We start from the raw sequence: 26,419 nt of genomic DNA, 5'->3' as shown, positions 1-26,419 counted from the left end.
TGCACATTATCTAGTCTTGCTTGGGACAAGTCACCTTATTTTTCTGAGCCTCAGTTTTAGAACACCTGTAAAGGGGATAGATGTTCTGCCCTTGCAAAACATCTGTAAAGGAGATGGATGTTCTGCCCTTGCAAATTATTCCATGGTTGAAAAGGCATAAGGTTTCTGAAGGCCTTTGCACCCAACTGGTGCCCCACATCTACCTTGCACCCGGCACAGCAGATAGTTGGTTTCCCTCAGCCCTTCCATTCGGATGACATTTGGGACTGATGTTTGAAGCCCCTGCATTCTCATTTAGGGGAGCATCGTGATTGCTTGTTCCTTTCCAAAGCAGGATGGAAGGGAAGAGTGTAGTGAGAGTCTTGCTTCAAACTGATGTCTCTGGAAGTCTGTACTCCATGTGAGTTTTGAAATGGGGGAAGGATCAGTGGAGCAACGAATGGTAATGCAATCTCATTTTATTACCAGTGTGGAGTCATGGAAAGCAAGTGGGTCATCCAATATCCCAGCTTATTAGTGACTTTTCTTAAAAAATAAAACTCAATCTCCCTCTAGCAATATAGGCCAATCATGTTACCCCAAATATTAGGAAGGATGCTATAAGTGTTGGAGTCAGACCCCCTCAATTACTTTCCTTTTGCAGCACTCCAGGGTTCAAGTGTGGATTATCAGGAATGGGATCGGATTTCTGTTTGCTAAGATGATTGCTGGGATATAAACCAGGGGTAGTGGCCACAGCTGCTGTTGTCCTAGCATCTTGAGCATGGATACCCACATGCCCCTTGACTTTCTCCAAAGGCAAAGAGGTTCTTCCTCCTTTCCCTAAACTATTCACATCTAATCTTATTGATGTTATGTGCCTCCCACTTTTGCATTTATCAAGCAAGAGCCTAAGCATGTCACACACATTGTGGAATTTAATTCTCATCAGAGCATTTGCAAAAGGGGGGGGGCACATAACTTCAATAAGGGTACCTGATCTCAAGCCATGTGAAGTGAGGTGCAAAGGGAGGCCCAAACTTTACCTGTGTAATGACCTCTTACCTACCTAATCCTGAATTGTACCCCATATTTTTAAAATAAATAAAAATAAACTTTTTAAAGGAAAATAGAATGAAATGAAGTAGAATGTATAGAAGCATGACATAGATATCAGAAAGACTTTCCCAGGTGCTTGGGTGCTGTCTGAGAGCCAGGTTTGAGAGCTTTTCCAGACCTTTGCTTCCATCGATGGGCCAGGGCTCTACTCCAATGGAATCGGGCACACGGTGGCATGCAGATCAGATTTGGTGCCCATGTAATATGTGATGGCATAGACTGGGAAGCAAGATTAAAGAGTAGATTTTCATCACTTGTCCTGAGAATCATCACATAGCCCATTCCTTTAGGTAGTGATCCTGCCCATCTTTTGTCATATTACCTTTTGTCAAGTACACAGAGCAGCAGTAATACTGTAGCCATTAATAATAGTGTGTTTACCCTATTATTTTCTACTATTTTCCTTAAGTATAAATATATATTCATAGATATTAATATATATTTGTTAAATAAATATGCATATGTTTCCACAAAGTCTTTATAATTGCTATCTGTTATACAAAATACTATAATATTCATGGACCATAATGCAGTAAATTTTTTCCTAATGTTAAATATTTAAACTGCTCACTTGTTTACTTTAGAGTCAACTCTAGATTTAGAGCATTTATTGTACCTCTTAGATACATGTAGGTTACTTTTTAGGTTAAATTTCCAATGTGCTAGGGTAAAATACATGCACAGCTTCAAATACCTGTGCAATGTATTGCAACATTACTTTCCAAAGGACTGTATCGTTGTGTCATGCTGATAGCTAGGAACAATCATGCCCATTTTGCCACAATCTCTTCACCTGAATATTATCAAACCATAAAGCATCATGTACACAGCTAAATTCCATTTCTAGGCCATATTAACTTTCAGACTTCTACTTTGTTGGATGTTGTACAAATACATTTCATAGCTTCTGGAGGAAACCTGGACTTCAGTCCTAGGATCCCAGGACTATTCCCAAAGGACTCTCTGGAGTCGAAAGGAACAGGGGAGTTGGATATCTTTGGCCACCTAGGCTCAGCAGGGAGCTGAACAGCTTGGAGGAGGCACAGCTTTATCCATGGCCTTGTCTCCAGTCTAATTTTCCACTAGCCATGTTCTAAGGTATTCATACATGGTGAGTCAGTGACTGGAAATTCAGAATACATTTAGTATTATAAATGTGATGGGCAGATAAAGGTATTTTAATGCATTAAGAGGTGAAATACAGTGTTTGTTTTTGTTTTGTTTTAATATCAGAACCCAGATCTGTGGTATCTCTTTTATCTTGTATGCATTATGAAATAAATGCCAACCATTTATTTGTAAACATCTCACTGCCTATCACACCCACTCTCAGATATCAGCCTCCCCAACTTCCCACAGCCACCGGGAAGTGGAGACAAGACAGCACCAGGAGACACAAGGAAGAAGGAGTTGGTATGAATAGGAAGTGATAAAAATAGTAGGTCTAAAGATCTGTTGTGACACATGAACAAAGAACTCCAGGATGCCTGCAGGAGGGCAGCTGGACTCACCATTCTCCCTCTATGAGCACCAGCTCATGGCTCAAAGTTGAGAGAAGTCTAGATTCCTGCCCAGACTGTCTTTCCAAAAGCCTGAAAAAAACCTTCCACAGAAGAAGGTTAATATAAATAGGAATTGACAAGTATCTCCTAGTATGAAAGGTCTCTGAAGTAGAGTTTAAGGGATAGAGAATGGAGGGGGAGGGATAGACATGCTGTCCCAATGAAACTAGGGACTGCATAAGAGGCTGAGCCCACAGAGGAGGGGGCTGAGCCTAGGGGTGGAGTAGGAGGACATGCTGACACTTGAGGAAGGAGAATGAGCTTGTGGTGGGAGGGACGAAGAGAAGGGATGCTTGGCTCTCTGGAAGCAGATGCTTGGTATATTTGGTGTTTGCCACATATGGAGAAGCCAGGGCCATGGATACGTATCACAGAATAAAGAGGTAATTCACAACTTTTAGAGGCTACACAGAAAAACAGTTTCTGATCCTACAAGGAAGAAGCAAGGCTGAGGTTTTTTGTTTTGTTTTGCTTTGTTTTAATGGGGAAAGTATGGAGCTCATTCTGCAAAGGGGTAAGAAGAGGATCTATATAAAGATGACAGAGCCATGATGGGTGGGGGTGTTTTGACTTCTTACAGCTGGCATCTGAAATGTTCCTGACAGCATGGTCAGACCTAAGAAGCCTTATGTCTCATGCAAACTCTGTGACAAATGAGAAAGGTTGGGAGACGTCTGCAAGTACAGAAAATTCTGCAAACTTGGGGAATCCAGGAGAGGTTTGGGTACCTCATTCTATTCAGTGTGAGGCTGAGAGAGAAGGGCCGAAGGAGTTCTGTGATCTGGGATGCCAAGGAAGTAAAGACATGTGGGGAGTGAGAAGTATTTCATAAGGATAGAGGCAGAATCTGGCCTGTCTTGCTGTAGTTGGAATTTCTGGTTTGACCCTCATCACAAAATGTGCTCCAGGTGCTCCTGTTCTGGTGTTATCAGTTAGATTCGGGATCTAGCCATATGCTTCCTCAAGCAGAAACAAGAAATATAATTGTTGTGTGGTACAGTGGCACATGCCTGCAGTTCCAGCTACTTCAGAGGCTGTAGGAGGAGGATTGCTTGAGCCCAGGAATTGGAGTATAGCCTGGGCAACATAGCAAGACCCCTAAATACACACACACACACACACACACACACACACACACACACACGCACACATACACACACATACACACACTCAAATTTGTTTTTTGTTTACAAATGAGGAGATTGAGTATCTGGGACCACCCAGCAGGTCAAGAGGGAAACTCTTACTTTATTCTGTTTTCTTACCTACCTTCTTGGTTAGCAGGAATTTGAGGATGAGTCATTGCCAGCATCCTTTCCGAATGTTTCTTCCTTCTCAACTTACTCTATAAGGTGGCAGGACTATAAATGTAACTCCCTTCATGAAGCTGTGCTTACCTATCCCTGAGTCCAAACTGGAGCTGCCACAAATGCTTGTGGCTTGAAAGAAGCCAAGTGCTCTGTTGCAGTGGCCACATCAGGCTTTCCATGGAGTCAGTTTCCACTCCATTCAAGCCACCTTTTTTTCTCCTTGGAGCGTCACTTGAAAGGTAGAAATGAATCTGATCTTAGTTCTTCTTTCAACATTACATGCCCTTTTGAAATTGTACAAATAACAATGTATGATTGTCACGTTGAAATGAGAGTATGGATATGAAATGCTCCAAAGTCTGACTGAAGCCAAATATTAGGTCATAAGTCAACATTTTGCTGAGAAACTTGGTTACAAAGAAGTTGAAAATTTATATCTTTCCATGAAAAAAAAAACTTATCTGGCAGCAGACCGTTATCTTGCTACATGTATGGAGAGAGATGTGTGTCATTTTGCAACCTTCAAAACCCTAACTTCTGAAGTTGGGTTGGTTGAGAAATGAGGCTTTGGTGTAATATTTGAATTGCTCCCTGAGGTGAAACACAATGGGTGGCACAGATATGTATCATTTCTTACAAGGTCATTGGGAAAAATTGTGTGAATGGCTAGGAGCAGCCTCTTCCCACTGCGAGAGGTCACATTATGCTCACAGATCCTTCTCATGGAGAACTTCTGACAAGAGAATGAGCCATGTTGGACCATGGGCATATAGAGTCTTGAAAGAAATAAAACTTTGACTAGCTTCAACCAAGCAGCCATGACACTCTTTGGAAAGTCTCAATGGACATCAAGACGCAACTGAACAAAGGCAGGAGCTGGGGACAATGAAGCCTGTAGTTTTCCAGGTTGGCCTATTGTCTGTGATACTTATTACAAAGCCCACTCTAAGGTCCTCTATCATCTCGTGTGAGCTGGCAGGACCGAAGGAAAAGGTAAAGAGGTGTCTGTAGGTTAGGACCAAAGGAAAAGGTAAAGAGGTGTCTGTATGCTCACTACAATATTAAAGCCAGGCATTTTGCCAAATTAAGAACACTATGCTCTATTTTAAGATGGCCAAGTGACAATGTCAAGTTTGCATCTCCTTCTAGAAAGTAAAGCAGCTTGCACTCCCTCTAAGTGTCCAAACCCCAAAGTTAGAACTGTGGCTCAAGATAGAATTGAATGTCTGCTGTGGATGGGTATAACAAAGTAGGACTTTAGCTGTAGCCCAAGACAAATTGTAGATGGAATAATCTGTAATCACTGCACTGATATAGAAACACTGATGCCAGAAACCTGCTCCTGTGTGTGTGTACATGAGTTTATGCACACATGTATGAGGATGTATACATGAGTGTGTGCAGGCATGTGTGTATGTACAGGCATGTCCATACCTTCATGTGTGGACAGTGAAATGCAAGTGGCACCATAACAGTCAAAACCTGCACTTGATGGGTTCTTCCCCATGCACAGGGAACTCTATACATTTTCTTGTGCTTGGTATTAAGTCATTGCTACTTGAGGCACTGAACTCAGGACCGTTGCCCTTGTTCATTCTAAGCAGGGATCAGTCAGATTCTAAGTAGAAATATTCAATGGTTAAGATTTATCACAGTCCTGTCCTCCCCTCTTCCTCATTCCCACACTGCTATGCTCCCCTACATTTCTGATCTAGGACTCTCAGTCCCCCGGGGTTAGACTTTCTGTACTCTCCAAGGATGAGCCCTCTGGTCTGAGATGTAGGCTTATGCCACTGTGACCAGGAAGCTCATCCTAGAACCCACCAGCTCCTTTGCCCACCCCTCTCTGTGACATGTGCTGTAGCTGGAGCTAGCAAATCTTTGGCATTAACCAAACTGAGCAACATCAACCAATGCGGGTGTTTATAGTCCAGAAATTGGTAGCAGAGTTGGTGATGCCGTGTGCTGGGCAGGAGGATAATGTAGGATGGGTCCTTCAAATCCCATCATCAAGATGTCTCGCTGCTCAAAACTGACACAGCAGATCAGGCTTGCCTGACTTCATGGTCATTTTGGTCTTCTAGGCAAAGAAGGGGAACTATGCCTTCCTGTGGGATGTGGCCGTGGTGGAATACGCAGCCCTGACAGATGACGACTGCTCAGTTACTGTCATCGGCAACAGCATCAGCAGCAAGGGCTATGGAATTGCCCTGCAGCATGGCAGCCCCTACAGAGACCTCTTCTCCCAGAGGTAGGCGCGAGCAGCAAGGCGGCTCCAGTGATTGGGGGTAGGAGATAAGAACCAACACACACCTGTTTGTTTACAACATTTTCCTAAGCACCAACTATGCCCAAGTGCATCCTCCTTCCCCTTTTTCAAGCCCTGTGATAGGTGACAGAATATAAACAGGAAGTATATGGTCCCTGCCCATGAAGGCACATCATCTATGTGGGGACTGTGATGTGATATAGTATATCTACAAGGATGTGCAAACACCACGATTGTCTTTTTCTAGAGTATTTTCATCATCCCCCCAAAAAGCCCTGTACCCCCTAGCAGTCGCCCACTTTCCCCTCCAGTTCCTGGCAATTTCCAGTTTATTCTGTCTCTATGGATTTGCCTTTTCTGGGTATTTCATAGAAGAGGAATCATACAATGGGTGAACTTTTCTGTCTCCCTTTAAACTAGCATATTTTCAAGGGCTATCCATCTTACAACATGTTAGTGAGGACATTCTAAGGGTATTGAGGGTGGAGGGAGACAAAGAAGGACATTTGATCAAATGCAGTATACCCAGGAGGACTTTCCAGAGGAGGTGATGCCTGAAGCCTAAAGGATGATTAGGAGTTAGCCATAAAAATGATTAATGAATAGGATCTTATGGGTTTATGAATCACTTTTATATTTCTTTCTTTATTTTAAATATCATACATAATTTATTACTTTCTCAGTAACCGATTTTATTAGCTCTAACAGAAAACACAAAAAAAGTTTTATGTTAAGGGTAGAATATTTTTCTCAAATTATATACTGTACTGTGTACCATTCCTCACAGATGCCTCAGGGTAAACAATTGTCATATAATCCCTACAATGATCCTCTTTGGAGATTCACACTATATTGTATTCACATATGACAGCCTAGAAAATTTTCTTTATGTTAAAAATCCAGTTCGTTTTTTAAACATTGTGCTTAAACATATGATAAAACACTTTAACCCACTTTATATGTTTCAAGAACTGTTATGAATCACGTTTAAAGATAGGGTCAAAGAAACAGAATGTCTCCATATTCATCTTCACATGACTAGTGGAGGGTGCTGACTGTGGTGCAGGAGTTTCCTGGACCAAGGAGATGCTTTTTGCTGGGGCAGGGAAGGGACCTGGCTTTAACAAAAGAGGGTGGAAGTAAAGGGCATGGGTATAGCTCAGTGGCCTTAGCCAGTAGTTAGGCTATTACAGAGGCTTCTGTCCTCAGAGTGTCTAAGCCTTGGGCCCTCTTTTGCACACATCTGTGAAGTGGCATCTGGCTGGGTATAGGGATGGAACTGCAGAGCCCAGGGAGGAAGCCCTAGGACAACTCTACCTTAGTTCACAAAATTCCAAAATGAGGCTGAGCATCCAAGTGAAAAGGCCAGCATCATGCCAGGCTTAGAGGCAACCCTAGTTGGCTAATTAACACATGGATTCCAGCACTAGGGAACATCTACTTGAACGAGTGAGAGTACTTAAAAACCATCCCTTTAACACATCCTATACTTCAGAAAGGGTGACTCAAGCACACAGGGTTGCTGAGCAGGCTACTGGCAGAGCTGAGAGTAGAATCCAAGTGCCCCAAGCCCTTGGTGCTGTGCCCATGTTGCTGTGGGATCTCCAAGCCCTACCATCTCCCTTCTCCTGCACCCTCAAGTCCAGACTGGGCCCCTCTTCTGCTCATAAGCCTCTGAGCCTCAGCCCCATGAGGGCAAGGCTGAGGAGAAGGGCCTGCAATCAGTCTATTCAGTGGCTTGTTTGCAAAACAGAGAAAAAGGGTAGGACTGATTAAGGTAAATGAGGCATTTGAGTTTTTGCTTGAATTTAATCAAGTATACATTCTGTTCCTCCCTCTGCTCCCTGAAGCAGAGAGAGATGACAAGAGAGAAGGAGGAGTAGTGATTTATCAATTGTTCAGATTAAAGGCATTAGGAAAGAATGACTTCTCTCCAGGATTTATAACATGTTGGTGTTCGTGAGGTTCATACCAGTTGATTTTCTGAGATGGGAGGTTCAGGATGATTCCACAGACCATCAGCCGGTGAGCATCTCTTTAGAACAGACGGTAAGGGAGCCCATGGGGCCAAAGTGACAGCAACACCAAGATGGCTAATGTACCCCAGGACAGTGCTCATGGAAGCAAAAGATCCCCAGCGAGGGAAGGTTAGAGTCTCCATGTGCCTCTGTTGCTCAAATATCTCCTGTAAGTCTACTGAAGTGAACATTGACACCTGGAGAGAAGAGACAACAGACATTGGCCAAAGAGTTTGGATCTCTTTTGGATGGCTGAATGGAGTCAGGCCAGAGAGGGATCACACTAGGTCAGAGGAGGACCTGAAAATACTCAACCTGGAGAGGGCAGGATGGGTGGGGAGAGGTGTGACTGTTTCCTCCAATATCACAAGTTTTTCTGAGGGCACAGGGAATGAGATGTCCTTTTTGCATCTCCAGAGGACATTGGATTGGGGCCAGCATGGTGTGTGGGATTGCAGAGAGGCAGTTTTTCTCTGGATCAGGCCTGCCCACTGTCCATCCACTCACTGACTGTGAGATTGCTCTGCAAAACTTCTCCCACAGAGAACCATGGAGTGCTCTCCCCACCCCAGTGGTCACCATAACCAAAAGTGGCTAGCCCAGTTTTCATGTCATCCTGGCAAGAAGCAACTGATCACAATTTGTTTTCATCAGAAAGTCATGCGCTCTGTAACTATAAGGAAATGTCCCCAGTGGGCTGTGCTAGACTCCTAGAGTGTCCTCATCTTCCTCCATGGAGCGGCTCCTCCTGAGCTGGAATTGTCCCTCCTCCTGGCAGATGGGTGTCTACTTTTGGGGGAACTATTAGATCTCAGGTTGCCAACTTCTGCCAGTGGTTCATTAAGAAGCTCTGTCATATGGTACACACAGAACTGTGAGCTGCCTCTAACTGGGGCATACCTGAGGGGAGTGATGGGGCAGGTCTCAGGAGCAATGCTTCCTGCTATTTACAGAAAGCGGGTGCTGGTGTAAATAGCAGATCCCAGCTTTATCTAGAACTACTGTTACTATCTTTCCCTTTTTCCTGGAAACTAAACTATTTCCTTGAATACAGACACATTCCTTGTTTTGGCAGAGAACAGGAGGTATATGTGTGTGGGGGTGGGTCGGGGGGGGTTATGTGCCCTAAACAGGCTTGCGGACCACAGCATGCAGAGTGGGCATTCAATAAATGTTTAGCTACTTAATAGCTGTTTATTGAGTACCTACTGTGTAGCAGGCTCCACAGCTATTGAATTTTTTAAAAAGCACCTGCAATTATATCTGTCTGAAAAATAGAACAACTGGCTTCAGGAAGTGGCTATTATCACCCTGGCTTACTCATAAGCAGGAGTATGACTTATTCTGGTGCACGTTAGTTTAGCCTCATTCTCAAAGTCATTTTGTACCTGTGTCTTGTTTATCTATCCTCTGTCATTTTCCATACTTCAGTTTCCTTTTTTTGTTTGTTTGGAATTTTTTTGTTATTTCATTCTATGCTTTCCTATAAATTGCCTTACAAACATTATGGAACAAGATCGCACACAAAAAAATGCATGCAATCATAGGGAGTGGGAAGAAGAGAAGGTCAGCAAAATTAAGCAGCTTGCCTGATGCGCATAGGATCTGCCTGACAAGTGGAGGAGTGGGGATCTGACACCACAACCATGATCTGGCCAGAGCCTCACCATCCCCTAGGCCAGGACCTGACCTTGGGAGAACAACTTGCTATTCTTGAAAGAGCATGGCCACCTGATGAGCAGCATTGCCACTTTCTAATTGCAACCGTGGGCAGGTCATATAGATTCTGAGCCTCAGGTCTTTGAGATGTAATAAGAACTACTTTGGGCCAGGCCTGGTGGCTCACACCTGTGATCTCAGCACTTTGGGAGACTGAAGTAGAAATATTGCTTGAGCTCAAGACTTTGAGACCAGCCTGGGTAGCATAGCGAGCATTCATCTCTACAAAACAAGCAAACAAACAAAAAAACAATTAGGTGGGCATGGTGGTATGTGCCTGTAGTTGAAGGCTGAAGTGAAAACAATCATCTGAGCCCAGGAGGTCAAGGCTACAGTGAGCCATGTTCGTGCCATGACACTCCAGTCTGGACAACAGAGACCCTGATTCAAAAAACAAAATCAACAAAAACAAAAACGTAGCTACTACTTTGAAGGCTATTAAGAGGATTCAAACAGCATAAAATGATCAGTCTCTACTATGTTCACGATAAAAGCTCTCTCATGTCAATACCGGCCTGGCAAGACTGCTGGCCAATATGGCCATCACACTGTGCACCTGCTCACCAGCTTTTAGGGAGCTCTTGTGACTTGCTGGATCTCAAACTAAAGGTCTATATGTGTTCCTGTCAAAATAATCCTGTGAGGTAGGTGCATTTATTATAACATCAGATTTCTGTGATGAGAGAGCTATTCGGAGTCTGGATTTGAACTGGTATCCATAAACACAAAGCTCTGTTGTCTTTTCACAGTCAGCTAGTAGTTCAACCACTGGCCTTCTCGAAGGCCCTGCTGGCCCTGGGTTTCCTGTAACTGCCAGGACACCCAACCAATACGCCCTCAGTGGACACACAGTCATGTAGATTCCCAGACATGATCTGAGCTATGTGAGGTAGCGCAATGCTGCAGCTTCCCCATTAACTATGTCATGTGCCATGCAGAGATCTGTGGTGCTCAAGGCCATTCCAAGCATGAACCACAACCATACAAGTGCCCACAGAAATCATGCATTTTTTAAACAACCAAGTCCCTGTAAGCACAGCCGCATTCTACATAGTTCATGCTGATCAGTGTCCTGAGCACTTAATGAATATTATATCAATAGCTAACCATGGCCATTTTAGTTAAGTTTTCATTACATGATGAATGCATTCATATATTTATTGACACATCTTGCTCAGGGAAAAACACAGAGAGTAATACACAGGCCTTGTCCTGAAGGATCTGCTCATCTAGCAGGGGGCCGAAGTCTATGTTTCAAGGATGAGAACCAAGAAATAGCAGGGGCAAGTTTCTGGTTCACAGACACAAAGCTGGAATCTGGTTCCTCCAAATCCTGCTTTTTGTACTGAGACAGGCTGTTCTCAGACAATGAGAGGCCATGCTGTGCTGGGCCCATGATGCTGACAGGTCAGGGGAACAAACCCCTCAGGGCTGTGACCCTTTGTCTCCACCAGATACAAGTCAATGGTGAGAATCAAGCACAGCCTCAGGCATATGGTCATGACTGGCCTGCAATGCAGATCCAAGGTAGAGACCTCTACCATCCAATGGGCAAAGAGCTTCTCCCAACTATAGAGAACCATTTCTGTCTAACTGTGCCCACCTAGAGAGCCCAAAGAGGTCACTATCAATGTTGTTTTCTGCATATTTCATCATGGACTAGGCTTAAAGAACTCCACTCACATGGGAAAGCTTGGGACTTGGTGCGGCGGGGGGCGGGGGGGGGGTGGTGGCTCTACATGCTATCAGCTACCACTGTCTCACTGTTAAGACTACTGGATTATAGAAGGAATCCACAAAATACCACAACAGAAGAAAATCATGGAGTATATAGGACAGTGAAAGTTGCCTCACCATTGCACACATGATAATATTGAGACTCCCTCTTATGTCCTCTTGTGCCCACATTCTGGGCTCTGCCTGCTTTGCTATCTTTACCACACACTGTGAACCTCATCAGTTGTACCCTAAAGCCTCACTGGTCATGTTTCACCTTCTCAAAGTGCTCAGCACTACCCCACATAAGACTTTCACCCAAGGTTTTAGTTGAAGGAAGGATCTTCCTCCCCCTAGATGAATGCCCACCCTACCAGCCTCAAAGTGACTTGATTGTCTTCTCCATAAAAGTGGAAATAACAGTCTCCAAAGGGTTGAAATAAGAATTCCAACACTATTTGCCAAGCACTTAGGAACTTCTAGGCACATAGAACATGTTAGACCAGGATGAGCTATTTTATGATTAGTCAAAATTTAGGTTTTCACTCACCTACCACCTCCTCAGTGAAGTCTTTCCTAATCCTCCAGCCTATGCCACCCCCTATGTGTCATTTCCTAGAACCTCAACTTTGATTTCACTGTGTTTCTCACAACTTCTGTCTGCTCGTTGATTACACTAATTGTTTTAGGGTCGGTGTTTTTGTTTCTAGACCATAATTTCAGCAGTGCTGAACATTACACTTGGCGCAGTGCAGAAGGTCCTCAAATCAATGAATGAATGAATGATTTGGTGAATGCCAGTGGAAGAGACTTAGGATATAGTTGTGGAAGTATGAAATAAAGCATTTTTGTGATAAGAAATAGCCTAAATAGAGAGTCTGAGTGTTTGCCTTGTTCATTTCTGTATCTTCTGGTTTTATCCTGAGCGCTTACTGCAGAATCCATTTGCTTTGCTATTGGACTTTATCCATGGGTAGTGGGGACAGGGCAGAAGAAGGCAGTGGAATTATGGAGGAGAGGTGGGACAAAACCTGATATGTGTTTTGGGAAGAACACCCTGCCTGCAGTGTGGAGAATGGATGGGAGGGGAAGAGTTGAGGTGGAAAGCTGCTATAATGGTTCAATGTTGTCTGTGGTGGGGCCAGCATGGTGGGGTAGAGGCCAGGGTCACCATGGCTGAGTTTATGAGGTCAATGGCTACAGCTCTCCTGGGTTGTGTCTTGCAGGATCCTGGAACTGCAGGACACAGGTGATCTGGATGTGCTCAAGCAGAAGTGGTGGCCACACACAGGCCGCTGCGATCTCACCAGCCACACCAGCGCCCATGCCGACGGCAAATCCCTCAAGCTGCACAGCTTCGCCGGGGTCTTCTGCATCCTGGCCATTGGTCTGCTCCTGGCCTGCCTGGTGGCCGCCCTGGAGTTGTGGTGGAATAGCAACCGGTGCCACCAGGACACCCCCAAAGAGGTCAGCACCCTGGGTATATAGAGGCAGGAGAGTCACACTGGGCCATTTGGAGGGAGGTTTTTTTTTTCTAGTTAGTATTTACCTGAGCTATCTTGTCTGGAGACAGCAGTATTTTATATTGGGGGACTGTGTTAATATTTTATTTCATTTTTAAACCTGCAGAAAAAAATATAGAGGATGTTTTCATGCTTGAACAAAGTGCTGAGGTGCCAGCCACGGCCACTAAAGTCCTGTATTTATCTATAGAGCAGGTACAGCGTGGGCAGCGCCAGAGAGCCCTTCCCCACCCTGCCCCGCCCATGTGCCTCCACCCTGACCTGGAGAGACCACCTGTAGGGTAAGAGAGGAGCCCCATTCCTTCCTGATTCTCTTTGACTTCTCATCAAGGTCCACAAGGCCCTGCTCTCCCAGGGTGTGAGGGGGCCCCCTGTCCTGTCCTTCCTCCTCCTCTCCCTTTTCCTTGCAGGGCCCAGCCTTGCCCATGTCCTTCCTGGGTACACCCAGCTTAGGGGACATTGTAGCTGTTCAGACTCCAGATTCTGGGTGCACTTCCCTCTGTGTGTGCCAGCCACAAGTAGATTCTGCTCCCCGACACTTCCATCTCATTGGGTTTATGTTTTTTTCCAAGCTCATTTTAAAATTTCTGTTTTAAAACCTTCACCAAGGTCCCATGGATACCTAGAAACAGTTTCCCTAAGGGAGCATGGCAAGAAGTAGCATTTGGTGAGGATGCTCTGCCAACCCAAGGCCCAAACCCAGCCATGCCATCTGTAGGGCTATCACTACCTGCCACTACACCTCCAACTACATCTAGACTCTCAGCTCCACTTAGAGATCTGCTGGTGCAAAAAGATATAAATCTCAAACAGGAAGTAGCAAAGCAACCAGTGTCAAACCCCCAAACATTTCTTTTTTGTTTCTGTTTCTTGCCTGTTTTTGTTTCTTTTGGAGGCTCGTGGCATGTGGCAGTTCATAAAATGGTTTCAGAAATAAAGGGTCGAGGAGAAACAAAAAAGTAAATTGTGGTGGGAAAGAGAAACAACTAGGAAGAGGTAAGAACTCACTGGCTCTTTCTCAGCCTGATTCAGGGCAAGGAGTTACTGCCTCTGATCAGTAAGGAGGGATCCTCAGGACCACCGTCTCTGTAGCTTGAAGTGTATGGCTGGGCCACTACCCTAGAGACTGTGAAGGAATCTCTGGGGAGTCAAGGATGAGGACAGTGGTGGGCACCCCCTCGCTCCTTTCTGACCCTTCTTTCATACCAGACAATGAGCTCTTTGCCATTATACTTTCTTTTCCCAGAAAGGAAGGCGTGCTTGACTCAGCATGTTTGAAATGTGCTGGGGATATCCATCTTTCTCTCTTGCCTTCTGCATATCTCCATGTAACAGAATGGGAGTCCAGGGTTTTCCCCAGCTTTGGTGGCTCTCCTGTCACCCCTGAAGCTCAGGAGGGAATGAAGGAAGAGATTTGAGGAGGAAAAAACCCTGAAAGGAATAGTTTATGGTTCTATTCCAAGCTTCTTTGACGATTATAAAATTTTGTATGAAGGATTCCCTGGGAGGGACAGTTCATTATTCTGATAGGTAGTTTTAAGAAAGGGACGCAAACAACTCTCTCCAGCCTACTCATCATGTCAGCCCCTCCCTGCCATGGCCAGGGCACACCTCACCTACTTGCCATCACTGAAGTTTTTATGCATGGAAGCATCATCAGTCAGCTGGGATGGGGCGATCACAGAGCCATTCCCAGTAAGACCAGGTAAGACAGGGAAGATGAAAGAAACAGGCCCACTAGCTGACCTGCATTGTATCCACTGCCCACATTGTTTGTTTGGGGTTTTGCTTTCTTTTTCTAAGTCTTCAGGATGATTTCTTCTGTGCAAATGCCCCTTGGACTGGAGAGTGGTGGGAGGGGGTGTCTCCAGGTGGACAAGCATTGCACTGTCACAGAGGTGCTGTTCTGAGCAATGGACAGGGTGAGAGCTTGGGGATACAGTCTCAGCTTCAGTCTCCAAGATATTCTCTGGGAATCATGTGCAGGGAGAGCTTGTCCTTGAATTTGAAGTCCTTGTTTTTGTTCAGTCATGTTCCTTCACAGATCCTAGTTTAGTTCAGTTTCTGCCTATACAACAACCCAGAAATACTTGTTGTGGTGTGGCGTGGGGAGGGGGGAAGGGAGAAGCAAGAGAGAAATTGTTAGAGGGACACAGAAAAGAACACAGAAACAAAAAGAGAGAAAAAGAGACCATGTGACCAAGGGATGACCTAGCTGTGAGGAACAGCTTTTTTTTTTTTTTGCCAGTAAAACATCCTATCTTTTTTTTTCTCCTGGCTTCTGCATAAGTCCAGAATCTCAGTTAAGAAAGGATGAATACGTTGGCCCTGATTCCACAATGTGGGACTTCCTGCCCTGGCTGCCAACCTGCATCCGGATAGGAATGAGGACGCATGGAAAGGCAGGTTGTAAAATCACAGCAGCTGCCTGTCCTCCAGCCCCTTCTGGTGTTGCTAAGAAGGGCTGCATGGAAATTTTCCATGCTTTTCCTGTTTTTATGGGTTGCTGGTATTCAAATGAAATTTCTCCTTCCGCTTCATTCTTTAATAAGCATGCCTATAAAGACCCCGCCCCTGCCCTTAGAGAGCTTGCCTCCTCTCAAAGGCATATGTGGCAGAGAGCTCAGCTAGGCAGCCTCCACCCTGTTGCTGAGGGCTGTCCTGCAGTGAGCAGTGGTTACCACAAAATGCAGAGGGTCATGCAACCCAGCCAGGGCGTGCTGAGCTCAGAAAGAAGAGGGTTCTTGGCTGGTGAAGATGTCCTGGGTCTTGAGGGTGTTAGAACTGAGTGTTGAAGGATTGGCACAAATTCTGGAGCTGTGAATGAGATGGGAAGCTGCATTTAGGGAGGGGTGAACAACATGGGGTTGAACGGAAGTCATCACATCTCCTAGAGCTCCAAGGACTGCAGTGGAGGAAAAAGGAGCTGCTAGCAAAGCAGGAGGCAGGACCACTTCGAAGGACTTAAATGCCAGACCGAAGGGTTTGGACCTCATCATGTAGGAAATATGAACCAGGACACGGGGTTGAAACAACAGTATTTTAGAAGCATATATTTAAATTTTCAAAAAACAATGATGATATTTAATCCAGACTACTTCATGTTATTGGTTCATGTTTTATGAAGCAGCATTTGCAATTATGTGAGAGTGTCTGGGTAATCTTAAAATGTTTCAATTTGGGGCCTTGGCCGTATTTCTTAAGAGTCAAAACCCTGTCTATGGGAGGAGCCCAAGTCGTGTTTAATGGCTTGCGCTGGGATGTCTTCAGAGTATAGACACCTACTTGAAGAAGAGTAGTAATGTGCATTCAACCCCTTAATATTCATGTGGATTTGAGCTCATATTTTTTCTAAGGAATCAGACGATTATGTAGTTGCCCAATGCAGGTGAGTGCACCAAGCTCCGTGAATGCAGTAAAGAGCCACCCGCTAGATTTATGGGGGATGTGGAGCCATTGCTCTGTGAATAAAATATTCATGAAATAAAGATGAGAACTGCACAAATGGGAGATGACATGAGAAGTGAGGGATGAATCATCTGTCACTGGGCTGGGAGCTTAGAATTTTTGTTGCTTCCTGCCTTGCCTGCTCTCCCTTGGCCCTGCTCCACTTGTATACAGAAGGTGACAGAGGCTAGGGTAGCTGGGTGGCAGGAAGCAGAGTAGCAGGCAGCTGCTCCCCCTCTGTTCTGGCCTATGGGCAGCAACTCTCTGCATGCTTCCCCAGTGGAAGACTGGAACTTAGGGACCCTCCCTTTGACTCCACACCCTTCCTTGCCACCACTCCTTTGATACCTTCTTCAAGTGCGTGTAGAGATTTTTCTCTTCTGCTCTTCTTCCCTCTTTATTTATGCCAATCCAACAGTGTTACACCGAGGATTCAATAAGGAAGGTGTGTAAAGTGACTTAAAGATGCACATAGCCCAGAAATGTGCTTGGTTAATGATGGCCAAGGGGCTCATACCTATCAAGGGTCTGGAGATAGGCAGTGAGGAATATGGGGGAGTCAAGTCACAGCTTAGGGCACCTTCCCTATTCTGGACAAATTGTGTATTTTTAATCTTCAACAACCAAGGAAGGCATCTTTATCTCTGGAGAAATGGAACTCAGAAGTGGCAAAGGCAGAGCAAAAGTGTGAGTGATATGTTTATCTCTATTGACCTTCTTTCTACCTCTCAGAGGTAGACTTAGGTAAAGGACTAGAACACTAGGCTTTACACTGGGTGTATACATGAGCACAGGTTCCTATGTAGCATTTTCTAGAGGGTTTGGGAAATGAAGGGTGTGACTCAGTGTCCTACCCTGAGCCAGTTCTGGGCTCCTGGCTAGATATTTCCTTTCTTTGAGCCCTGGTTCCTCTCTTTTTCTGGAAACTGAGCCTGGTCTGACACGTACACTGCTGAGACCAGACGGTTTGGCATGAAGCTAAGGATAGTGAGTGTGCATGTGTCAGCCCTTAGCCTAGGGCCTTCCAGTGAGAAGGCACTGGACACTTACCATATACTACTGTGTATCTCAAAACTAGGTCATTGCCAAAGACTCTCCCATTTACCACTGGCTGCCTCTCTTGCTGGGTGTGATTCCTTTCACATTGCCAGTAATTGTTTACCTGCCTGTCTCTGCTTCAGATCTGCTGGTGCCTCTTCACCTTTGCTTTCCCATCAATTTGCCCACTCTCTGGAATAATGGAAGCTCTCGTTAAGGGGTGATGAATATAATTGAAGTATTGAGCACTTTCTATGTGCCAGGAACCAAGATGTATGCTTTACCAAGAACATTAGCTCATCTCGTAGTAGAAACTCAAATGTGTTTATTGAATGAGTGAACTAGTCTAGGCTCCTATAAACAAAACGTTACTAGTGTTAAATTGTTGTGTAATCATTGCAGCTGGATCAATGGCTTTCAATTCTGGCTGCACATTAGAGGTGACTAATTCTGGAGCTTTTTATAAATACAGATGCTTGGGCCGTGTTCCCCAAAGGGTCATATCAGGGAGATCTGGAGTACTGTAATTTCTAAAATCACCACATGTACTTCTGATATTCTGCCAAGGGTACAAATCACTGATGTGTACCAACCTTCCAAGAATTAGAAGCTACTGGGAGTAATGGAATTTGAAAACAATGAGGTCTCACTGGTGTAAGGAGAATGGTTTTTTTTGACACACTGTTGTTGTGAAAAAGAGCCCAGGTTTTGGAGCCTGGTATATTGAGCTCTTGTCCTGTTGGTCCACTTATCATGGAATTGTATAATCTTGAGAAAGCTGCTGTACCCCTAGTTTCAGTTTCCTGCTCTGTATACCTGCTGCTAGCCTCTATAATGCAAGGTAGTTGCTGATTCCTTCACATTGTCCTCCACTGCAAATCTATAATTGAGCCGATCAGAACTGTTTCTCCCGATGCCTTGAAAAGCTGCCTATTGTCTCCCGAGACTACTTTGTTGATGTAACATTTAGCTCCTTTGCCTTTACCCAACCATTGCTCACAGATCCCAGCCCAGTCTGTTTGGGGTTGTACAAGTCTTAGAAGTAAGACTTGAGAAGATCATGTTGGTGACATTTCTCCCAGCCCTTGGGACTCATTTACCACCTGTCTGGTCTTAGTGGGAACAGGAGACTGTCTCCAACAACTATCCTGGACAGGTGGGAAGTCCCTCATCCCCAGTTTTGTTCTTGCCTAACTTAAAGTACGAGCTGTTGGACTCCAAACAAAGTCAGTTCTAAGGAGTCCCATGTGTAACAGTCTGTTACCGAGATGATAGTTTAGTTAATTACCGTTTTCCAATACACTGTATTATTTCCACATTGGTGAACAGCAGCTTAATTACAGAACTTTATCTCTCTGCAAGACAATGCCTGGGAGAGGTTCCCCAGTAACCTCTGTTGGTGCACCTGTTGTCATGTTTAATATGGGGTAAGAATCACAGAGCTGGAATTCAGCCGGATTCATGGATAAACACAGTCAGTGAATTTTATGCCATATTCAGGGATGTTTGACGAGGTCAGTTACCTACGGTAAATTAATGAAGGCAACAGTAAGTTTCCAAGTCTCCTTCCACAGCTGTCATTACCTGGCTGAACACCGAAACCTTGGGATAATGAGGATGTAAACTGATGTAGTTCACATAAAAAAGCCCATTATTTGAATTTGCATAACATAATAGAATGCACCATTTTGTCTAAAAGATAGATAATTATTCAAATCACTTCTGCCTCTTTCCTTGAGTAGGCTGATTACTCCTGCCTCCTCTTTTCTTGGCTGCAGACACAGAAGGTGCAGCCAGACATGACTTTGCATGTACTAAATCTACAGCCCCAGGTGGTACAAGAAGACAATGCTTCCAGGGTTTCCAGAGAAGCAGGCCTTCTCCTGTTCTCTGCACCTCAGCTCTGGCCTTTTTGGACAGCAGCAGGAGCAAGCAGCCTAAAGTACATTTGTGAGACTCAGCAATCGGCTGATCTGTTTTCCACAAAAAGTAGGAGGCATTTGCTATAGTTCTACTCATTTTCTTGTCCAATTAAACAGCTAGAATAAGAGGTTCAAGATGGCATCCTCTTCTTTTAGGGTTTGTCTTGGTGTTGGAGCTGCTGGGAGTAATGGAATTTGAATAGCAAGAGGTGTCACTGAGTGGAAAGGATGGATTTCTTAATAATTATTTGCAGTAGGAAGCTCCCCCTGGAAAGTTTGTTTATTTGGTGTGTCCTGACATGGAGAGGTTAAAGACTAAAGAATAACTGCAATTGGGAGTTGATTTGCACTGCACAGCTTCACAGTCCTTAGAATTGCTTCATCTGTCCTTAATGTGATGCAAGAATATATATATATATATATATGTATATATATATGGGTCAAAGAAACTATTTATTCAAGCTCTTCCTTCAGAAATAACTGACTTGAAGGTAACTGGCCATCTCTTCACACAGTCTCTGAGTTGGTCTTTATTCTAAATGCTTTAACATTACTTCATCACCTCTCCACATCTGTGCTTATTCTTCCAGCCAGGTGCCTGTTCTCTGCCACTTGACAATCCACCACCCTCCAACCACATTTCCCTTTCACTTTAGTGGTGGAGTCATCTACCTCAGAGATTTCCCTTGCTCACATTTTTCTTCAAAGGGTCTGGGTTTGTCTGTCTTCCCTTCTTATGTTTGTTTCCCTGCCATTAAGTACAGAGGGTTTTTTTCTCTTTGCTCTTCACTTTCTACTCCCTGCTTCCGTATGGCCTTTTCAGACAGGAAGTTAGCCTTTTCTTATCTCCAGGCTCCCACAAAGTGGAGAACACATCCTGAATACCTGTCCTTGCCCAGTGCTCAATTAACTAAGAGAAAAAAAAAAACAGGTCTTCTCTTCCAACTGCCGGAATCCAGAGTAAACACCATTAGAAGCAAGACACTTGCTCCCCACTTCAAATTAGTCTGCTCAAACTTTATTTCTTTTCATCCCCAAAGGAGTCTTTAAAATCCTGAAGGGAAAATAAGAAAGGAGGAAAAGGCAAGATTATACTAACTAACTAGTTCTTCCAGTGATTCCCTGGAACATCAGTCATCAGTTCCATGAAAATGAAAATCTCTGTCAGTGAGTGCACTCAGCTTATTCAGTCTTGTCCAAACTTTGTTAGCTGTAAAGAGAAGAGAAGGTTATTGTATTAACCTAAAAGTATCTGAAATTCTCTCAACGTTCTGCCTTCCAAGCTCTTTGGTACCAGTCTTGTGCCCTTTATACATTTTAAAATGAAAATGGCCTCTAGATTCAAACATTTACCAAAACGGTTGTGGTACTGACTTTGGCTAATGAAGACAGAGGAGGTGTATCCAGAGCTCAATGAGAAGGCTGGAGATGTAAGTTTGGTGATGGGTAGGAGTCAGGCTTGTCCAGAGGCATGGGACCCAGGCTCTAGGAGTATGGCCATGGAAAAGAAAGTTTGAAGCCGGGCTCGGTGGCTCAGCCTGTAATCCCGCGCCTTTGGGAGGCTGAGGTGAGTGGATTGCCTGAGCCCGTGGGTTCGAGACCCGCTTGGGCAGCAAGACCTCATCTCTACAATAAATAAAAAAAAATCAGCCGGGCGTGGTAGCGCATGCCTGTAATTCCGGCTACTCGGATGGCTGAGGCGGAAGGATCGCCGGAGCCCAGCAGGTAGAGGCTGCAGTGGCCAGGAGCGGCCACTGCACTCCAGTTTGGGCGACAGAGCGAGTCTCCAACTCAAAAAAAAAAAAGAAAGTTTGGTGGAGCACTATTGCTGTAACAGTTGAGGCACCAATACTTTCTGTCTCTCTATCTCTGTTCAGGATTCAGATTCAGTCCTGCTATTCTTGTTTGGGTTATGGTTCTATCTTTTGGTTAGGTGGGCAGGCCATCTGCCAATATTTTATCCAGTGGGGATAGTATGTTTCTAAAAGCAAATAAACCAGGGACTTATTTAAGAAAAGATCATTGATGCTGAATGGTCCCAAGTCACTAATGTCCAACACAATACTATTAAAAATAGTTTCACATGCAAAACTAAAGACAACACACACAAAAAGGGGCAAAGTTGCACTGAGCTGGCTCAACCATGGTGTGAGTTAATTAGGAAATAACTTTATTAGGAAAATATATTTTATAAACTTTTGAAGGAGTCAGCAAAAACACTGCATAAATCAAATTTAGCATGCCAAAGTAGAATTTGCCTGGTACTCTGCAGCAAATTCCTCCAATTTCACCCATCACAATTGCTACCCAGAGGTGCCCCCAAGTCAGAGATGGTCTCTAGCACCAGTGTGCTGAGTTCTGCTGTGTGAGGCTTCAGGTCACTGGAATCTTAACTTTATCTTTGAGGCTGTGCCAACAGCTTCTGATGTCATATCCACCTATGACACCAAGCTACATCCCATAGTCTCCTCTACCTTCAAATGAGTTGGCTCTCTTATTCTCAGGTTCCCTCCCAGTGAAGAACAAGTTCTCTAGTGCCTTATTGGACGTTGTCAGTTCTCTTATCCTGGGAAAGGTTCTGGGAATGAAAGGAGTTGTCCCACAAAAAGCCAAACTCTGTTGTAAGCCAAGAACTCGCAAAGGCATGGAGAGGGCACTGGTCCCACCTTCTTTGTGCCAGGGGACAATGCAGCAAAGAGTGAACGGCAGAGCACTTGCCTAAGAAATACTGGGTTGAAACTTCATGGGAGTTCACCCTGTGGTTGGTGCACTCATCTGGGAGTGGGAGTCATTCCTCTTCCTGGAATTCTTACCTGCCAGTCCCATGGGAGCTCACAGTAGTCACTGAGTGGCCCTTAGATTTGCATGGTTGCTCCTTTTTCTTTTTGAAAGTATTTCCAAGGCTTCTACACTTCTTGGGGTTTCTAAGTACCCTAGAAGGTAAACAGGGCATGGGTTCCTTTTTGATATATGATGTCAACTTTGGACCACCTGCAGGGTTGAGTCTTGGATGGCACAATGTTTCTCTCGGAGTTTTATGTGAGGAAGGGATCATCATCTTGCCTGGCACATCAGCACCTACGCTGCCTAAATAGGCTGGAAGCTTCTAACCTCACCTGAGAACTCATATGACTCCTTTGCTAGTCACCTAGCCTTGTGCCTCACTGTAGGAAAAGAGGAAGGAAATCACATCTTCCCTGATTTTTCAAGAAGTTTGACCTTGTTCTGTTCTACTTTCTTTCTTAATCAAATAAATAAATGAGCAAACCAAACAATTTGCTATGAGGCCCTCTGCCATAGTGAGACAGTGTCAGGTATAAGATCACCCACCTAGGCAGCCTCCAACCCTCATGACACCGGGACAGTCAGCTGACCCTGAGGAAGTCCCTTTCCCCACCATCCACATCAACACCCTCCATTTCCATCCAGAAACCCATTTCCTGTAATCCTTCCAGACAGGAACATGTACCCCTCCCTGGCCTGTCTGGAGAGATTGGCACCAGATGAGGCAAGACTTCTCTCCTGATCCAGGTTTTTGGGCTGCCACTAACACTCATGGGGCAAGTCATTGACTGCCTGAATCGGAGACTCCTTTTATGTGAGATGGGGAGGATCATACCAAGTTTTCTTAGTGTTGTAAATTCTAAATGGTAAATGCATGGGACACATTAGGGGCTCAAGGGCCATCTCCTTTATTCCCATGTGAATCCTCTCTCCTTCTGTCTCTGCCAGCTCTTGTCCTAAGCGTTGTCTCTGGGTATGGTAATGATTCTAAGCTGAGTACTGAGGGGAGACAGGATGTAGCTAAGGTCTGCTGGCAGGGTCTCTGCTACACAGGGGTCAGTGTCCTCACCCACAGCTTCCCCAGATAACTGAGGGTTTATACAGTTGAGGCGGTGGGGAGTGATGTGGGAAATACTCACTCATAGCCCAACAGGCTGACCAGGCCCGGTGTCTCCAGATGTCCAGAGTTTGTAGCAAGTCAGCCCTTGGCTCACTGTTAGGGCTCAGTCTGACCTTTCTGTGCTTTTCATGCAGGACAAGGAAGTAAACTTGGAGCAGGTCCATCGGCGCATGAACAGCCTAATGGATGAAGATATTGCTCACAAGCAGATTTCCCCAGCCTCTATTGAGCTCTCGGCCCTGGAGATGGGGGGCCTGGCTCCCAGCCAGACCTTAGAGCCGACGCGGGAGTATCAGAACACCCAGCTCTCAGTCAGCACCTTTCTGCCAGAGCAAAGCAGCCACGGTACCAGCCGGACACTCTCGTCAGGTCCCAGCAGCAACCTGCCGCTGCCGCTGAGCAGCTCGGCCACCATGCCCGCCATGCAGTGCAAACACAGGTCGCCCAATGGGGGGCTATTCCGACAAAGCCCGGTGAAGACCCCCATCCCCATGTCCTTCCAGCCCGTGCCTGGGGGCGTCCTTCCAGAGGCTCTGGACACCTCCCATGGCACCTCCATCTGACCACGCCGCCTGCCCTCCCACCTGCCCACCAACCCACCCGACCAGCAGAGCTTTTTAATACAAGAAACAACAACACAAACCACACACACAACACACACACACACACACACACACACACACACACACACACACACACACACACAGAGACTCTTTCATTTTTCTTGTACATATGTGTAAATAATGACAGAATGGAGTGGGGTAAAAGTGTATTTTGAATATTCCCAATTTTCGAAGTCAGTAAAAAAAACACACAAAAACTGTATGAATGACTTTGTAAATTTTGTTCTATATGAATAAAAAGGCAAATTACTTGTGATCATTCTGAAGTGCCAAAGGAGCCCCCATGTTCCTGGGCCTTTCTGAGGGCAAGAAGGGTGACCAGATAAGGAGCCCCTTCCTGCTGGGGGGAAAGGGAAGATGAGGATCCCCAAATGCCATCTGCTGCCTTGCCCCATGGCTTGTTGTCCCATTTTTTTTCCTCCTGGCCCTCATTCCTCATGCTCCCTCAGACAGATAAAGAGTGAGTCTGGCCTGGCACACTGAGTCACTGTGCTATAGGGTGATCTGCTGCTCTTGGGATTGAGGAGGTGCCCTGGATATAGGGGCACCATGGGCAATCTGGAATGAGGTGGCCACCTGCTATTTGTCACAGTTTGCTACAGCATGCATCTGTCCCATGAACCCCTAGAAAAGCTGCCCACGTTGAGGTAACAGTCTCTGAGCGCTTTGAGGCTGAGGTGCTTTAGTGTCATCAAAATGGCTTTGTTTTTTACCTTCTTAAAATTACAAGAATCAACAAGTGATAGAATATAGAGGGAGGAGATGTGAGGTGGGGCGGAGGGTCATGTGGACCAGGTGAGGGGATGGGATAAAAGGCTAGGTAGGGAAAACTATTCCTTTGGGCTTGGACCCATGGTCCCAGGTGAGAGAGAAAACTGGGGTCACAGATGCAGGGAGTAGAAGCATTGTGGTTTCAGGTAAAAGGATTATGTTGGAACGAGTTGAGGGAGATGCCTCAGGTGAGAAGCTTGAACTTCAAGTGATAAGAAGTGATGGGGACTAGAGAAAAGCAGGAAGAAACCTTAGCCCTTAGCTTATAGCCCCAAAGGTAAAGGCATGACTCTGGGAAGACTGCCCGACAGGGCCAGTCCCAGCACAAACCCTCTCTCCAGGTTTTACCATGTCCTCTATACCAGGAGTCCCCAAGCAGCAATCTAGCCCATATGGGCCATAGCAATCTAGCCCATAGCAGGGGCATACTGAGAGCAACTTAAGTCTTCTGAGATTCTAAGGCCTATCCCTGTGCTGTTGAACTTGCTGGGAAATCCAGTTTTGTAAGGCTAGGATGACCTAAGAGTCCTACGCCTCCCATTGCCCTTTCTGGAGCAACTCAAGTATAGAGAACCATGAAGAATGAGATTGTAGGAATCTGACCTATGCCACTTCAGTTCCTCCTCAAAGACAAAGGTGATTCTGATTTCCTGGCCTGTGAGAATAGAGAGCACAGCCCATATCTGCACAGAGTGGGATGAGGCTCCCATCCCCAGCAGTAATCAGGGAGCTGAGATCCTGAGTCTGTGGTCATAGGGAAATACAATGTCCTATTGATTGCCTCTTCTATAGTCTTGTAGAGTTATTCAAGAGATGTATTTATGAGGGTGATAACTAGCCCAGGATTGATTTCTTTCCTAAAATCTCGACTGACATGATTGAGCAGTAAGGAACAGCCACATCACACAGTTAGCTAAAAGCACCCTGGGGAAGAAAGTGTTTATAATTATGTTATTTATCTCTGAATGCTGAGAATGGCCTGATATTCATGCTACCAAGGCAATTCATTGACATCTCTCCAATCAGAGCATGTGGAGCTTGGAGCCAGGTGCACCTGGAGAAGCCTAGGTGGTCACCATCACCCCGAGGAAGAGCAGGCTTTGTTTTCCATCAGCACTCTGGGTTCTCTGCCCTGGATGGTCAATTTTTCATATATATCTCTATTTTTTTAATCAAATTCTGGTCTCACTGCCTTATCTCACACTCAAGCCTGTTTTTCTCCCCTGAGATGACCTGCCTTCTGGGGTATAGCATGGATGTCTTCTTGGATGGCTTTACTTAGAATGGACTTCAGGGAGACAGAAAGAGAGAGAGAAATGAGAGGTGTGTGTGTGTGTGTGTGTGTGTGTGTGTGTGTGTGTGTGTGTGTGTGTGTGTCAGAGAGAGAGAGAACACCAGTATCTTCAAGAAAGAAGTATTCAGCTTATATAAAATCCTTAACACCTCATGGTGTTATTCTCCATGTTAATGTTATTTTTTTCTGGCATGAGGGGAAATGA

The 26,419-nt window shown here is 45.1% G+C and overlaps 1 protein-coding gene across 1 annotated transcript in view; it reads left to right on the top strand.

The window, feature by feature from the left end:
* The window catches only part of GRID1 (glutamate ionotropic receptor delta type subunit 1), a 147,111-nt gene extending 122,907 nt beyond the window's left edge, over positions 1-24,204 (top strand). The window contains exons 6-8 of the mRNA XM_008054123.2: positions 6,055-6,221; positions 12,919-13,159; positions 23,661-24,204. Of these exons, the coding sequence (XP_008052314.1) occupies positions 6,055-6,221; positions 12,919-13,159; positions 23,661-24,089 (837 nt within the window). The 3' untranslated portion in view covers positions 24,090-24,204. The remainder of the gene's footprint in view (positions 1-6,054; positions 6,222-12,918; positions 13,160-23,660) is intronic.
* Positions 24,205-26,419: the final 2,215 nt, after the last annotated feature.

The sequence above is a fragment of the Carlito syrichta genome, unplaced genomic scaffold, assembly GCF_000164805.1.
Source record: "Carlito syrichta isolate Samal-C Ts95f unplaced genomic scaffold, Tarsius_syrichta-2.0.1 Scaffold289081, whole genome shotgun sequence".
NCBI classification, from domain to species: Eukaryota; Metazoa; Chordata; class Mammalia; order Primates; family Tarsiidae; genus Carlito; species Carlito syrichta.
This window is presented reverse-complemented; position numbering and strand designations above follow the sequence as displayed.